At 37.9% G+C, this 16,984-nt stretch overlaps 1 protein-coding gene across 3 annotated transcripts in view; it reads left to right on the top strand.

Annotated features, from left to right (window-relative positions):
* Positions 1–5,163: 5,163 nt before the first annotated feature.
* waca (WW domain containing adaptor with coiled-coil a) overlaps positions 5,164–16,984 on the top strand; it is a 115,354-nt gene continuing 103,533 nt past the window's right edge. Inside the window, exons 1-7 of one of the 3 annotated variants that reach the window (XM_041184094.1) lie at positions 5,195–5,410; positions 5,682–5,715; positions 6,462–6,651; positions 9,852–9,958; positions 13,271–13,386; positions 13,473–13,588; positions 14,691–14,999. In XM_041184094.1, the coding sequence (XP_041040028.1) occupies positions 5,370–5,410; positions 5,682–5,715; positions 6,462–6,651; positions 9,852–9,958; positions 13,271–13,386; positions 13,473–13,588; positions 14,691–14,999 (913 nt within the window). In that variant the 5' untranslated portion in view covers positions 5,195–5,369. The other 2 variants (XM_041184095.1, XM_041184096.1) reach the window with 2 other exon arrangements.

Below are 16,984 nucleotides of genomic sequence, written 5' to 3'. Positions count from 1 at the left end.
AGCAAACTGGCCTGTAATTTCCTGCTTTCTGTCTCCCTCCCTTTTTGAATGAAGGAGTTATATTCGTTATTTCCCAATCTAATGGAACTTTCCCCAAATTTAGGGAATTTTGGAAAATTCACTGAGCTGAGGAAGTAACTCCTCTGAATCTTCAGATTCCTGAACTTTTTGTATTCAACTTGTAATGTCCTGATCCTTGCAGCTGGAAGCAACATATCACTCAGAACTCTGGATCACACCTACCATCTCTGCCCAGAATCACAGAATTGCCACAATCAACAGTCCACTATTCTTAATACCTACATTGTGTTCATGGGTAAAAACAAACTCCTCAGTAATTCAACATGATAGTCTTATGCCAAGAACTTGCACCCACATTCTGCACCCCCACCATCCTCATGTCATAGAGTCATTACAGCACTTGGCCCATCATGTCCATGCCAGCTTTTTGTGGACCAATCCAGTCAATCTCATTCTTCTGCTCCACCCCATAGCCCTGCAATTGCATATCTTATTTCCTTTTGAAATCACTGATTATCTCTGCTTCCACTGCCCTAGTAGGCAGTGAGTTCCTGTTCATTACCATTCACTGCATAAAAAAGTTTTCCCCACAAGCCCTGCATCTATTGCCCCAACTCTTAAATCGGTGTTCCCTCATCCTTGTAACATCAGCTAACAGGAACAGCTTTTCTTTGTCAGTCTTCTCAGCCTGTCATTAACCCTATATGCTTTAATAACCACTCTTAGTATGTCATGCAACCTTCAAAGATCCGTGCACCTGGAACCCAAGATCCCACTGTCCCTAAACACACTTTAGAACTGTGCTCCTGTCTACAATGTCTCTCCCTATCCCTTCTGCCAAGTGCATCACCTCACACTTCCCTGTATAAAATTCCATCTGCCACCTGTCTGCCCATTTTGCTTGCCTCTCTCCTGCTGTACCATCCTGTCAAGCTTTTTTCTTATTCTTTCATGGGATGTGGACGTCGCTGCCTAGACAAACATTTATTGCCAATCCCTAATTGCCCTTGTAAAGGTCCTGGTGAGCTGCCTCTTGAACCGCTGAAGTTCATGTGGTGTAGGTACACCCATTGTGATGTTTGGGAGCGAGTTCTAGGATTTTTACCCAGCGACGGTGAAGGAACAGTGACATATTTCCAAGTCAGGATGGTGAGTGGCTTGGAGGGGAACTTCCAGGTGTTGGTGTTCCCATGTGACTGTTGCCCTGTCCTTCTAGGTAGCAGTAGTCGTGGGTGTTGAAGGTGCTGTCTAAAGAGCCTTGCTGAGTTCCTGCATTACATGTTGTAGATGGTACACACTGCTGCTGCTGTGTGTTGGTGGTGGAGGGAGTGAATATTTGTGAATGGGGTGCTAATTAAGTGGGCTGCTTTCTCCCAAATGGTGTCATGCTTCTTGAGTGTTGCTGGAACTTCACTCATCCAGGCAAGTGGAGAGTATTCCATCACATACCTGACTCATGCCTTGTAGATGGTGAAAAGGCTTTGGAGAATCAGGTGAGTTACTCGCTGCAGGATTCCGAGCATTTGACTGCTCATGTTGCCCAAGGATTTATATGGCAGTTTCTGGTCAATGGTGACCCCTAGGATGTTGATATTGGGGGAATTCAGTGATGGTAATGCCATTGAATGTCAAGCGCCGATGGTTGGAATCTCTCTTGTTGGAGATGGTCATTGCCTGGTAATTGTGTGGCACGAATGTTACTTGCCACTTGTCAGCCCAAGCCTGGATATTGTCCAGGTCTTGCTGCATTTGGACATGGACTGCTTCGGTATCTGAGGAGTTGTAAATGGGGTTGACCTTATGATGGAAAGAAGGTCATTGATGAAGCAGCTGAAAATGGTTGGGCTGAGGACACTACCCTCGGGAACACCTGCAGCGATGTCGTGGAACTGAGATGACTGACCCCCAACAATCATAACCATCTTTGTTTGTACGAGATATGACACTGTCAGCTCTAAGTTTGGAACTATCAGCGAATTTTGAAATTTTACTCTGTCTTCCAACATCTAACTCATTTATGTATATCAAAAAAAGTGTTTTAGTGCTGATCCTTGGGAACACCATCGTCTACCATCCTCCAGTCTGAAAAACAACAATTGACCATGACCCATTGTTTTCTGTCCTTCAGCCAATTTTTTATCCAATCTGACACTGACCCTCCTCATCTCTGAGTCAATTTTGTGGTACTTTGTCAAATATCTTATTAAAATACATATTGACCACATCCATTGTATTCCCTTCATTTTTTCTGTTACTTCATTAAAAAATTCAATCAGATAAATCAAGCTCAATATCTTTTACAATTCCATCTTTGTTCTCCTTAATTAACTCAAACCTTTCCAAGCGCCTGTTGATCTTTTCCCTGGTTATTTTTAAAACTTTACACAAAAATGTTGTTAAACTGACAGGGCTGTAATTACTAGGAATGTCCCTACATTTTGTTGAACAAGTGTGTCACATTTGCCACTCTGTAATACTCTGGCACCTCCCTGAATCAAGGGAAGGTTGGATGATTATGCTAAGCTCTTTTGCTATTTGCACCCTCACTTCCTCTCATGACCTGGGATGCAAGCCATCCAGAGCAGGCAATTTATCTACTCTAAGCATAACTAGCCTTTCTAGTACATCCTATCAATTTTAATTCCACCCATTACCTCCACATCAACCAGTATTTTATCAACACCCTCTTAATTAGTAAGCACCAATACAAAGTATTCCCGCTTCAAACATCCAACTCAGCTGACACCATTCATCAGCTGTTCCTGGAAGACGACCTATTTTTAAATCCCTCCACAGTCATGCTCCACTCTACTTCTGCAATCTTCTCTGGCCCTCCACTCCTCTGACACTATATTTCTGATATTCCTTTTTCAATTTGTTCCACCATAACTGAAAAAACTCTACTGAACTTCTCCATTTTGCTACCTTGCAAACTCAGCACTATGATTTTTAAAAGCCTCATCAAAAATGAATGCTTCACATATAGGGATTTTATGATTGGATAAGTAATCCAGAGAACTCAAGCACAAATCTCACCACAGCAGTTTGAGAACTTGAATTTAGCTAGGAAAAAAAAATCTATAAACATTGGTGGTGGTAAAGCCATCAGGTTGCTGCAAAAACCCAACTAGATCACCAGTGTCCTTTCGGGAAACAAACCCAGAGACCTCACCTACTGTAGCTGAACTTGAATTCTGCCCAAATCTTAACGGTCCTCTGCTATGGCATTCAGTTGTATCAAACTGCTACACAGAGCAAGTTGGAATAGGCAATAATTGCCAACCTTGCCAGGAACATGCAAATTTTGAGGATGAATAGTAAATCCCTGCCATCAATCACGTCCCTTGACTCCCACTTCCAGCCTGTGCTCTCTGATCACCTGTAAAGTGCCTTGGGCCTTTAGTTACATGAAAGATGTGAATGTAAATTATTTTGTTCTTGAAGAAGTAATCTGCAATTAGGAACTGACACAGTGAGTACATTTTAACAGTTTTTAAAAATTAGCATATACAATGAATGTAAAGACACTGAAAAGTGTGAATGAAAAGGCCTAGGGGCTCAAATACACACTTGCTTAAAGTGCAAGCACAGGTAAGTAGTCATAAAAAACTGCTGACATCGATTTAAATCTTAGATATAGCAGAATAAGATTACAGCATGTACAGCAAACTTTGGTTGAGAAGGTGAACACAAGAACAAAGCTAAACTAGGTTTGTTGAAGGCATGTCACTCTGGTCTTCCATAACCATTCCACCAGCCATTGAAAAAAATCATTTACTGATTACTTGGAATAAAGCATCCTTTCCAAAATACTCTCCTCAGTTCAAAATCACAATGAATTTATTAAGTTTGTTGCTGCAAATTTACATCTAATAGAAGTCACAATTTTGAAGGCAAAGCATTGTTCAGTTTCTACCAATATTAACTATTGCAGAAATGTTTTGTTTTAAAGTTAGATGTGCATTCCTCTGGCTCTTAAAGTTTTTAATTTCTAATTGCACAGTTTAAAGTATCTCAAGCAATTTGGAATGAACAACAAACAATGGCCTTTCCAGTGATGCTTACATCTCACAAAAGAATAAAAAGTGTTTAACCAATTGGTAAAAAAACAAAAATATTTATGTTGAAAACTTGTAACTTGCTTTTCAGCCAGATTTTTCTGTAAACCTAATACTGGATTGTAGCAAAAATTCCAATCAGCACAGCGTTTTTTTCAATTTAAACTTTATATTGCTGCTGTTAATTTATTTCAGAGGCAGAACTAATGTTAAGTCGTATGAAAAAACTTTGAAGGTGAAACAATGTTTAAACATAAAGCATTCACGACTGATTTTCAATGGTGCTTAAAAAAACTCTGCCCTCTTTTTATAAGATATTCACAGTTCATTAAATGTTAATTAGCAAATTGCTGAAGAGGAGTTGAGATTACTTCAATGCAACATTGCCAAGCAATACCTGCGGTCTTCAAATTATCTTTTATTCACTCACGTCACCCCTGGTATAAACATTTAAACCAACAAAGACATGCAAACAAGTGCATTTTTGATCACAGTACAAGAGATAGTGGAAAAAAAACTAGGTAAAATAGATGAGAAAGGCGCATGCAGATGTAAAGCGCCGGTTTAGAGTGTGTGACTGACAGCCATTTACTGTACATGGTCATTCCGCAGGCCTGAGCGGCCATGAATGTCCCTGGCACAATCCATACACCTATCATACCCATTGTTGCAATATCCCATTCTGATTCAGTTTCTGTATTTACCCTTCATTTGTAAATATGTGTGTGTGTTTTCTCTCTCTCTCTCTTTACATCGGCCCTTTAAATTTGATGACTATTTAGAAATCAGCAACCTCTCCTCCTCCAGCGATGAAATCCTGTCTTTTAGACAGACGTCACGGCCGCGACCCGATCACGTGACCCCGCCTCCCAGCATGCAATTTAAAATTAACGGAAAAAAAAACAAACGTTCAGTAAATTAGGACCGGAAGTTGCGATACGAATTAAGCGTTAATTTCTTTTTCCCGGCCGTCGACTTTGACTGTTTGTTTTCCCTCTTTTTCTTGTTGGTGTCCAGGCGTCTGTTGGCCGGAAAGTGCCGAAGGGTTTCCGGAAAGCGCCGATCATTGGCGGGAGGGTCGGCTGTTCCCGATCGCTGACGCGTTACCCGTATGTAGTATGGGCCTCGTCCTCTTCAGTGTTGGCTTGTGTGTGTGAGATGGATCCCGAGAGTTGGTAGTATCTTTACTGGTTAAAAAAAAAAGAAGGGCCGGTTTTTGTGAATATTTTTCCCTCCCCTTTAGAAAAAATCTAATTTACCTTTTGATCCACTCCACATACAACAGCATTGATGGTAATGTATGCAAGGAAACAACCGAGACTCAATGATGGGTAAAATGTTCAGGTTTTTTTTCTTGTTATTCTTTAAATCTCCTTTTCCCCCTCTTTCGAATTTCCCTTCTCTTTTGACAATCCGCCATTTTTGTTGTAAACCAAAATAAGTAAAAACTTGAGAAAACGAATTTCCCTCCCCTTTTGGTGACCATTTTACTCTGAAAGATTTTTTAAAAATACATTTTCTGCCGAGTTTTTGTTTCAAAGTTCAAAAAAAATGTGTTGCACCACTGCTGATGTGTTCATTTTCTGATTTTTTTTTTTGCAGGTGTCACGACAGGAGGGAATCCCAGCCCTATCAGGTATATTTCTCATAGACTGGAACGAATGCCATTTACTTTAACGAAGGCTTGTGCGTCTGAAGCAGGCCTCATCACTCTACAGCTGGATCTTAAGGAGAAGGGGGAATAAAATGAGACTTCGTTTAAAAATCTTGTCCGAAAATACTGTTTAGTGACATTTAGACATATTTCAATTGCTGTGCTTTAGATTTAGTTGGCTTTTATAGTTTCTCTTTAGTTTTGAGTATACGGTGCATATATGTGCATGTAAATAAATTCTAAACTATCGGTGGGCCTAGATGTCCGTGCGTAAACCATTTTTGCCCCTACGTGTTTGAAGACAAAACGACTAAATATCTCTGTCATAAAGACAAAGTGACGCATATGTCTCTTTTTAGACACAGTTGCTTTTGCAATGAATTTATTAAAATTGGTGGAATAGGACAGAGAGTCCTATTTGTAGCTTGCTTATTGTTTTTAAGTCTAGTTTTAAATTACTGTATTTGCGAAGGCCAATATCACTTTTTAAAGGAGAACTTCAACCAGTGTTAAGCTGACAGACCAATGAAAAGTAATTCTTGTATAGAAATCTAATCTAACTAATTAGGAGACTGAGTCATGCATAGTTGGACATTTTTGATTTATGAAGAATAATCAAACCACGACAATCATGGAATCTATGTATTGGAGACTTGCCCACCGTTGCAGGTAATTGGCTCCTAGTTCAGCTTTGTTGTAATAAACTATTTTATGATATTCTATTTCAGACTCTTAAGTACCCATCAAAGAGTCACACCAGTAGCAGCGATCATCGTCATGACAAATCCAGAGAATCAGGAGATCCATCACCACCCTGCAAAATGCTGCGACGTTCTAACAGCCCTGAAAATAAACATAGTGATAGTACAGGACATAAGAGTAAAACTGTGCACTCACATCGAGCCAGAGAGCGAGACGGTATGTTACTATGTAGTCAGCATGCAGAAAGTCTCAGTTTTCCATAATTCATTACGTTTTGCTAGTTCTGTTGTGAGAATTACAGCCTTGTAATGTTTATGAAACTTTGCTTATTAGAAGTATTTGTGTATTGCTTCCAGAAGCATTGACCAAATAACCCAATAAAATTGCAAGTAACATTTATGGATCAGTTGCTAAACTTGCCATCTGAAGTATTTAATTGAGTTAGGAAACCCAAATTAACTGTTATAGGTTTGTGTACAGCAACCAATATCTACCTATTTTTTTCTGAATGCAGCACATCATTGAAAGTTGTGGTGCAGGTCAATAGCGTCATAACAGCATACTAAACTCTTATTTATAGAGGCATAAAATTGAAAAGTTGAGAAGTAGTGCCAAACTTGAACCTTGACTAGATCCCACTTGGAGTGCGATGTTACTATATTTTAAAAAAAGAAATGGTATAGAGTCAGTGGAAGGGATACCAGAAAGATTTTCAAGGTTGATATAAATACAAGGTCATACTTCCTGGGAAAGGATGAACAGGCTGGGCTTCTTTTCTCGAAAAGAGAAAGCTGAAGGGGTTACCTAATAGAGGCCTTTAAAACAATTGAAAGGTTTTGATTGAGCAGACATAGTATTATTGCTTGAGGGAAGAGCAAAACCAGAGGCTGTCAATATAAGATGGTGATGGATAAATAAGGGAATGCAGAAGAAACTCTTACCCAGAGTGGTGAGAATGAACCCCGCTACCACGGGGTTGAGGCAAGTTATATTGATGTATTTAGTGGGAGGCATGTCAAGCATATGAAGGATGAGGAGATAGAACTTTATGATTACAGAGTTAATTAGGAAGGATGGGAAGAGCTGCAAGTGGAGCAATAACCTGTTTCTATGCTGTATATTCGATATGATTCTCTGTACTTTAAAAATGAGGCAAAGTGCAATTGGAGAAAGATGCATAGTGCATCAAATTTTCCACTAACAGTATTGTTACAAACATAATAGGACCTTCAAGAGCATTAGTACAGCTGGACCAAAGGTGTACCTTATCACGCTGTCTTGTAGAACTGAAGCATGATTTAAGTTTCATTCATATTAGTTCTAGCTACAGAGCTTTTGAACATTATTTAAAAAAAATCATTGAATGGTATGTTGTATTTGTAAACGTTTGATAGTCCCCAATTTTCATGCCCATTTTCTTAACTCTTATGTGGGTTATATTGGTTGGGCTACTGATTTTACTGTAGTTAGTGTTTATTGTCCATTTGATTGATGGATCAGATTTTCAAGTATTCATGTTTGTGTGCCCATAATTGAACCTATTAACACTAACCTATAGTGAATTAAATTAGCAATTATTCTAGTGTTCCTCAGTGTTCGCAGCCTGAATTTTCCAGCAGAGAACTGAAATACATGGTGGGAGGTTTTGGAACAGAGGTGCTTTCTATTATTCCACTCATGGAACAGAGATTTTGACACTATATTTGTAGCAAGATTCCTGAGATTAAGGCAAGCAATTGATGCAACATTTGGAATGGTGCTATTTTTGTATTAAGGGGAACAAAAAGATACCCATGTATCTTTCCTTCCACAAAGATACTGATCCCTGATGGAAGAAAATACGACAATGGTTTTGAGGATCTCTTTTGTGTTGTACTAAAATGAAGAGTTTTTTTGCGTGGACAAACAATAGATCAGTTGGTTTTGTAATCAGCAAATGTTACTGGTTAACAGAAGGAATCATTTTGACTTGCATCAGGAGCAAAGTTGCCCTCTGAATTTGTCATGCTTTTAATGACTGACGTTAGCTGTATAGACCAGTCATATTTCAGAAATGGACAAACTTAGTGTGTTGCCACTCTCAGCAAATTATTAATATTTGGATTGAATTGTGTCTTATGCTGACATGTCGTAATGGTTCATACTGAATCACGTTTTGAAGTGCACTGACTGTTGTAGGCTAATGTGGCAACTATTCAGCATTGCTAACTGTCCACAGATGACTCTTAATTCAGTTTGGTGCCAAAGTAATTTTTTCTTGTGATATTACTTAAGGACATTTTTTTTCTGGACACTGGGAGAGCACCCTCTTCATGAGGCTATTTAATGTACATGAGAACACTAAAACAAGCAGATGGGACATGGGTTTGAAGTTGCCTCTGAAAGATACTCAGAATTGCACTGGATGCCGACATTGAGTTCAAACCTATAAATTTGTGCTCCAGAACTAAGGTTGATAACTAAGCAAAGGCTGTGTGTTAGGGTTCTAGCTCATCTCTTCTGTTCACAGCTTGTCCAGCCAGTCTGCTTTTGAACCTTCTGTTGAAAATCAAAATACTGAATGTTTCAATGTTTAATTTCTCATTATTCCAAATTTGCAGTATTCTTCCTCATGATCACTTGTGTTTCCCATGCCGCATTGGCTGCCCTTCATGCCGTACAGGTATCTGAAAATAAATCTTCTGTTTGCTGCAGTCACTTAGTTGATTTGCTGGAACACAGAATTTTTTTTTTTATCTTAGAGCAGTCTTTCTGAGCCCTGGATGTCTGTTGGGAGAGTTGTATTCAGCCCAGCATTGATTTTGTGCTCTGTAAATGTCCATGTTGTAGTAAATAACTTCATACCAAATTCTCAAGTTTGTTTTTTCATTGTATTTTATCCCACAACTTCCTAGTTAATTTAAGTTATTCCTTTTCAAGTTAAATTCATTTTAAATAAGTGAATTATTGGAGGTACTCAACAAAAAGGCAAGCTTTGCCTCAGTGCAAAGTGGTTCAGTTGTTCTAAACTTATGGGTAGGGAACATAGGGCAGTCCAGTTGGCCATAAAGCTGTTGATTTAGGGGAAGGGAAAGATCAGGCAAGGTTTTTGTTCTTGATTGCTATCCAGTAAACCCAGCTGGAAATGTGTATGTTTGGAAATCATCTTAAGCAGCCTCACATTACTAGCTTCTTGAATGAATTGGCATTTGAACATTTTATTGGCAGATGCTTACTGTCCTTGAAAGCAGACTCCAGAAAGGAAACAATGCCTTATTGGATGTAATGGATGGTGAGAAATTGGTGAAAGGCCGACATTTAAGCTTTGTTAAAACAAACTTTTGTTTGTAGACTGTTAACTTTTTTTTTAAAAAATAGTTGGCTCAGGTTAATTTGCTATGTTCATATATGTAATAAATGTACTGTATTTGTTTCAGGGACCAGCTATTCTCCACAGGAGAATTCACATAATAACAGTACCCACCATAGCTCAAATTCACATTCTTCTAATCCTAGTAACAATCCAAGTAAAACTTCAGATGCAGTAAGTATTTTTTTTGCAATTCCTTCCTAAAGTGTCAGATATTTCCTTTAGGTAATAGGAGTTTTACATTTCGACCTTTTCAAACTCTTATTCAAACAGCCTGGCAACTGGAATATGTCTCAAACAACTGGAAATTTACCTCCTTTATTTTATATCCATGCAGAGTGATCTAGTTTATGCCTTGAGCAATTAACTTTGAATGCAATAAATTGCAACTGGAATTGACATTTCTTAAAGTGGAAACTGAATTTTAGGCTATAATTACTAATCAACATATTTACAATCCGATATAGAGAAGTAAAGGCATTAAACTTGCTACAAAATACAGGACAACTTTTAGTTTAAAAGAAACATCAGCACAGTGCAGTGTAATTTTATCAGATCTCCCCCAGCATTTGAGAGTGTTTCTTGAAGCTAAATCAATTCTAGGTATTAATTGCCTCAGGTATACCCTTAGACTTGAAATTTGCAAGTTGTATCCTTGTCAAGTGCAGAATCTGAGAGATCCAACCAGAATGAAGTTCTTAAGTTTACTTCCTGAAGAACAAAAGCAATTTTGTTCAATGTAGAAACCTTGAATTCTACAATTAATATGGTGTAACAGTAATACATGGGGGTTACTTTTTTGTGGAATCAGAAGTGACCAGTTGTGGCCATTTTAGACCATGAGGGCAATTGGAAATTGCCTTCCTTTGATCAATTTGCAAAAGCTACAACGTTTCCAGGCAAACATAGTTGGTATATTGATGTCCCAGGGACCACAGTATATGAAAACATATTGTTGCTACTGGACAGCTAACTTAAATGGAGTGCTCCATAAATGAACACTCCATTTTTAATGTAAAAATTATCTATCTGATCTAATTTCACAGGAGGAATAAAGCAAACTAAATCCTCTTTGGGTAAGGGAAGGACAATTGTCTTTTTAAATATTGAAATTTTGCCTCTCTTTCGATGTGCATTACTTTAAATTCAAATCACAACTTTCCTAATGTGACCAAAAGTGTTGAAGTTTTAGCATAAACTAAACAGATGTTTTAATTTTCATGTATTGTCTTAGAAATTTTTATTTCCCTTCTGAGGAATGCTCTCAGTTCATAATTTTGTGCTATATGTCATTGTTCAGATTGACAGATTAATTTTTTAAATATTCTTTGGAATGTGGGCTTTGCTGGCAAGGCCAGCATTTGTTGCCCATTGCTAATTGCCCATGAACTGAGAGGCTTAAGGCCATTTAGAGGGCGGTTGAATGTCAACCACGTGGCTGAGAGTCTGGAGTTCCACGTAGGCTAGCCCAGGTAAGGATGGCAGGTTTCCTTTATGAAAGGACATTAGCGAATCAGATGGGTTTTTGTGACAATCGATAATAGTTTTATGGTCACCATTACTGACACTAGCTTTATATTCCACATTTATTCATTGTATTTAAATTCCACCAGCTGCGATGGTGGGATTTGCACCCATCTCCCCAGAGCATTAACTTGAGTCGCTGGGTTCCTTGTTGAGTGGTTTTACCACTTCGCCACTATTTCTCCCTAAGTATGGAATTCACAATTGGATTGATAGAAATGAGTGTTAGTTATTGAATGATTCTTGTATTGTGCAGCAAATTACACCACATTAAATCTTTATAGTACACTGCTCATGTATTTTAAACTGCAACATATCCAAATTATTACAGGTAGCATTGACAGAAGTCAATTTCATTGGAGAAATGCATGATGGAAAGTACTTTTGTGCTGCTCGTTCAAATCACAAACTTTATATGCTGTCAGTGAGGTGCTGTGTGTGAATCTAGGCAGATGCGCATAGGACAGTTAAGTTTACTATCTGCTTCTAGACCAATATAAGAGTATCATGTTACATGGTAATATTTCTGGAGTAGTTTGGTTTGCTGGTACTTCAAATCAGGGAATTGTATGGTGGGAAGAGATGAAAAAATTATGTATTTAAAACCTCAACTTTTTTTGGATTTTTAAAAAAAAATGTAGAAATTCCTTGCAGGACTGGTGTTGTAGGTAGTTTGGTTCATATCTCCATGAAAAAGTTGGAATTTTTTTGTTTCCAATCAATGAGGACAAATGTGCATTAATTTTTAAGACTTCCCGCCCAACATGTATTGTGTTTTTATTGCAATTTGATGATTCTCAGATATAATCCAAGTTATTAACCTCTTTTGCCCCACTGTGTCTGCACCAACATCTACCCCCACAACCCCTCTTCCATCTTTTGTTAATTTCAGACAGTTTCCTGATAAATGTATTTCTGTGTCGTATTGGCTGAGGCATGGCTGCTATATATTGAAAACATAAATAAATGTTTACATATTAGTTTAAAATGTATAAATGGACTGTGAACCATATGGCAATAAATTTGGGATATGAAAGGAGAACCTTCTTTCCTCTAGAGCATTACCCAGAGTGCTTCACCAGTAAAGAAGTATTTTAAATTGTTATGATTTATGGAGCCATGCTGCAATCATTTTATGCACAGGATCATCCCACAACCAGTCGTGATTGGAATGGTTAAGCTGTTTAGAGACATGACATGATACTGAGCAGTTCTTTGAATAGTCCAAATGGCATCTTAAACTGGCGCACAGATTAGTATATTTTTTGAAGGCTCCTTGAACGTGCAGCATTTTCTGAATATCACGCAATGTGGCAATCTGGATTATGTACTCAAGTCCTGAGCTCTCCGATATTAACTGAGTTGGGTGTTACCAACTGAGCCAAGATGGCATAACTGCTGTTTGAGGCACTTTCTGCAGCACTTGTTTTTTTTCTAAATTAGTTCATGAGATGTGGGTATCGCTGGCTAGTCCAGCATTTATTGCCCATACCTGATTGCCTTTGAAAAGATGGTGATGAGTTGCCACCTTGAGCTGCTGCAGTCCATGGTGCGACTCTGTTTTCTTTCTGCATAGCAGTACTAGGTATGACCAGAAGTTTTTCTATAAAACATAAAGCTGTTTTGGCTGTGAAAAATGTAGTTTAAGTTGTAATTTGTTACATGCATAGATGTGCAGTCTTGGATGATGGGTATGTTTATTTTATCGTTGTGCAAAGTATTATGTAATCTGCAGTTAGTGAATTGGGTAATGAAATGACAAACCTATTTACCCATAATTTCAGCATGCTAGAAGTTCATCGTAACTTAACATTGAGGTTGAAAATATTAAATGTATAAAGTTGGTAGAATAATGGCTTGCATGTATTGAGTTGTTGAGTAGTAAATCCAGTCTGAAACTCTTGTATTATCTACTTTTTTGTGTTTTTGTCTTTTGATTTAACTATTTTTGTCTTAATATAGCCTTTTGAACCAGCTGATGACTGGTCAGAGCACATCAGCTCTTCAGGAAAAAAATACTACTACAACTGCAGGACAGAAGTTTCTCAGTGGGAGAAACCCAAAGAGTGGATTGAAAGGTGCACGTTTAGTTTTTCCAATATTATGTAAAATATACAAGTATTCTAAATGGGTCACAATATCAACGGTTCTTTTGTTTGTGCAGAGAACAGAGGCAAAAAGAAGCAAGTAAAGTTGGGGTTGTTAACAGCTTCCCAAGAGATCGAGATTACAGAAGGGAAACCTTACAAGCAACTGCTGGCAGTGGGTTTACAAGTGGAAGTAAGTAACGGGGCATTTAATAAAGTAACAAACAATTCTTGTTGCTAGATTTCTTTACAGGATTCACATAACATGGCAAGCTTTGCTCAAGTTCGTAGAATTGGAATGCAGTTTAGTATAATCAAATTAGTGAACAATGCTGAACAAATATTTGTTTGTAGTGTAATATGAATAAACTGACTTGGTGATCTTGGGTTTATAGTTTTGGTGCACAAATTCTGACATAGTCTTAAGGTTTCTAAATGGGCTGGAGTTGCACAGATGTTGTAATAAGGCTATTTTCCACATTGTGACTTGAGAAAAGTAAATAGAACTGAGTGAACTGTTGAAAGAAAAATAGGAATCTTCATGATTTTTTTTTTGTTTCCTTCTGGCTACTGCTATCATTTAAGTACCTCTTCCCTTTACCAAGTCATGTGTGGTCTTGGGGTGAAAGTAACCTGCAAGAGTTGCCAACTTGCCACAGAGCAGCTCCTCGGGAACTGATGACCCTGAATCTTCTTTTATTACATGTTTAAAAGGAATCTGAATTTTTGCATTATTACTCCAAATAATTTGGTATTTAAATAAATGTCCAGGAATAGATTGAAGTGATTTCCTGGTGCCCAGTTCATTATGGGAGATTGAGCTATGTTCAGAATTGGGTTTCTCTCGCATTGGTGCACACCTTTCCAAACCAGGACGTATGTTGAACACTTTTTAAGGTTTATGTTCCAATGCATGCACTGGCCGGTGTTCATGTGTTTGGAAAAATGCTCAGATTCATTATTGCTGTTTATGTCATCCTGATTTAAATGATATAATTTATTTTTATATAATATATATATGTTTTGGAGCTGAAATGGCCGCAACCTTTGCAGCTGTAGAGCACATAAATGTAACTAAACGGATGATGTCACAACGGTGACACCATAAGATACAAGGTCTAATGTATCCTGAGTAGGTGTTTTGATTCTAACAACTCTTGCATTTTAAAACATTAATTATGAACAATTAAGGGGACTGTTAATAAATTAGCCAATAGTGCTCTAATAATCATTCTAATTTCAACATTTCCCCCTTTATTTTTTTTTGCCACATTTCCTTTGTGAATCATGAAAAGTGGAAGACAAGCATTCCAGCGGTGCCGGTAGTATGCTCTCCCAGAATATTTTGTCCCAGACAAACAGACACAATGACAGAGACTACAGACTGCCCAGAACAGAGACTCCTGGTGGAGCTGCCCCAGTGCAGCACCCCGTCAAACCAGTGGTTCTCCCAACTACAAACCCAAGCACTGTTCCTTCTAGTCCTTTTAGTCTACAGCCTGAGCATCAGCCAAAGAAATCCTTTGATGCTAATGGAGCAGCTACTGTACCGAAAGTGCCTACACCCACACCTTCCATCCCCATTCAGAAGACAGAGAAGAAAGGTACGTATGCTGGGGTATATTTGACTTGTTTGAGTTCATGCACGTTTTTAGTTCACTAGTGACACTAAAGCTCATTATTAAACAGTGCTCATGTACTGGTTTGAAAACGCTGAACTGAAACAGTACTAAAAGTAATCACACTTCTAAGTATCTAGACTAATGAATTAGTATAACCCACTACTAGACTTGGATTAGCAGTAAATTAGCAGTAAATTTCTAAAACACTAACTTGGTTTCTGTTCATCTGGTTGTAGAATTGGGTTAAGATGCCAAGAATGCAAAGCTTTTATGGAAGTGTACGTGCATGATTGAAGGCGATGGTGCACTATGTATTAAGTTAGTGAAAGAAGGTTAGATAAATTATTACAATGCTTGGTTTTTGGAAATACAACTGAAAGCCAGGTCTGAATGCTTTACAGCCAATTAATTATTTCTGAAATGTAGTCACTACTGTAATGTAGGAAGATACATGAAGATAATGCTGGGAGTGATTGTGTTAATAAACAGCCTTGATTAATTTTCCAGTTAAATTTGTATTTCAAGTAGGATTATTATTTAGATATGTTTGTAATATGAAAAGGTTAGGAGTTTAATTATGAGTCCTCTAGAAATTGAGAACACTTATTATAACTTCAGACTATGTACTACTGACCTTCATGTACATTAAAGAAGGTGCAAAGAAACATGTGTTTGAATGAACCTTCCTACTTCTGAAGGCTGGGGCTCAGGCTAGGGTACATGTGTTGCCTTTTCTGCTTATTCAGCTGCATGCAAAAAAGATCATGAACAACAGTAATGATCCTCAGTTCTCTCACTTCTGTACATTCCTTGGGATTGGGTTCCTTGTTGTCAACAGGAAAATTCACTTGAATTTTTTATTTAAAAATTCTTTCATCCTGCCTCTCAACAGCTTTGTGCTTCTTTTGAAAAGAAAAGTCATTATTGCAATGGCTAGACTTCTGACTGGTAAAGAGAGGCTTTAAGTGATATTCATGCTTTGCTTCTGCTTGACAATATATAGAGCTAATACCTGGTAACAAACTAGGTTTTGGAGTTGGGGAACATATGATTTGCCATACTTGATTGGCTTGAGATGAGTAAATAAAGAGGGAAGAAGAGCAGCCCCACTGGTAGGTTGTACTCTCATCTAGTTATAAATTGATGTGTACTCTGCAAGCAAAGAACACAGTTAGCAATATACTTAAGAATAAGTTGCCTTTGTAAGGGAACATCCTGAGCTTGTTTGATGCTCAAAACGTTCAAATAACACATGGCCTATAATTAGAACAAAAAATAGATATTTAAGAGCAAGTGCTGATAAAGGAGTGTCGCAGTTTAATCATAAAACTATTTGATTATTGGCTGCTAGAAACTAAGTATTTTGAAAGTCCATCAATAATTTGCTAAAACTGTTTTCAACATTATGCAGACATTGGAAAAATATCTGTGATTAGTCATAAATGACTCCACGACCACCTGACTCAGAGGGCATAGTGCAACTAACATATTTCCATTTCCTATCTTTTTGTTGGGAAGGGGAAAAAATTGCGCTGTTTCACATTGCAGTGTGAGGCTATGCTATTAATTGTGTCCCAAACCTGAATGATAGTGCATTTGTAATAAAGCTGTGAAATAATGTCGAAGGAGGAGTGAATTCTGTTGAATTCACATAATCCTGAATATAGCGGAATATATGTTTGTGTGTTGAATGTTTATGGCTCTCGTTGATACGCAGTGTCGGAAAAAGCATAATTGCCCAGAGTTTGTTGGAGTGGGCCATTTCATGGAATGCTGTGTTAGTAAATTTTTTTTATTCGCTCTTCATTTCAAATTTATTTTGTGGCTCAAATTACTTTGTAAGTTGATAATGGCATGACGAGATTAATGGGCATCTGGTGAGCAGTAGCCTATCTCCTTAACCAACGAGCCTTTAAGGGTAGAGAAAAATGAAAATGAGTAAGAAGGATAAAGTGTAAATCAGTGTC

This window comes from Carcharodon carcharias, chromosome 3 (assembly GCF_017639515.1).
Source record: "Carcharodon carcharias isolate sCarCar2 chromosome 3, sCarCar2.pri, whole genome shotgun sequence".
Taxonomy (NCBI): Eukaryota; Metazoa; Chordata; class Chondrichthyes; order Lamniformes; family Lamnidae; genus Carcharodon; species Carcharodon carcharias.
This window is presented reverse-complemented; position numbering and strand designations above follow the sequence as displayed.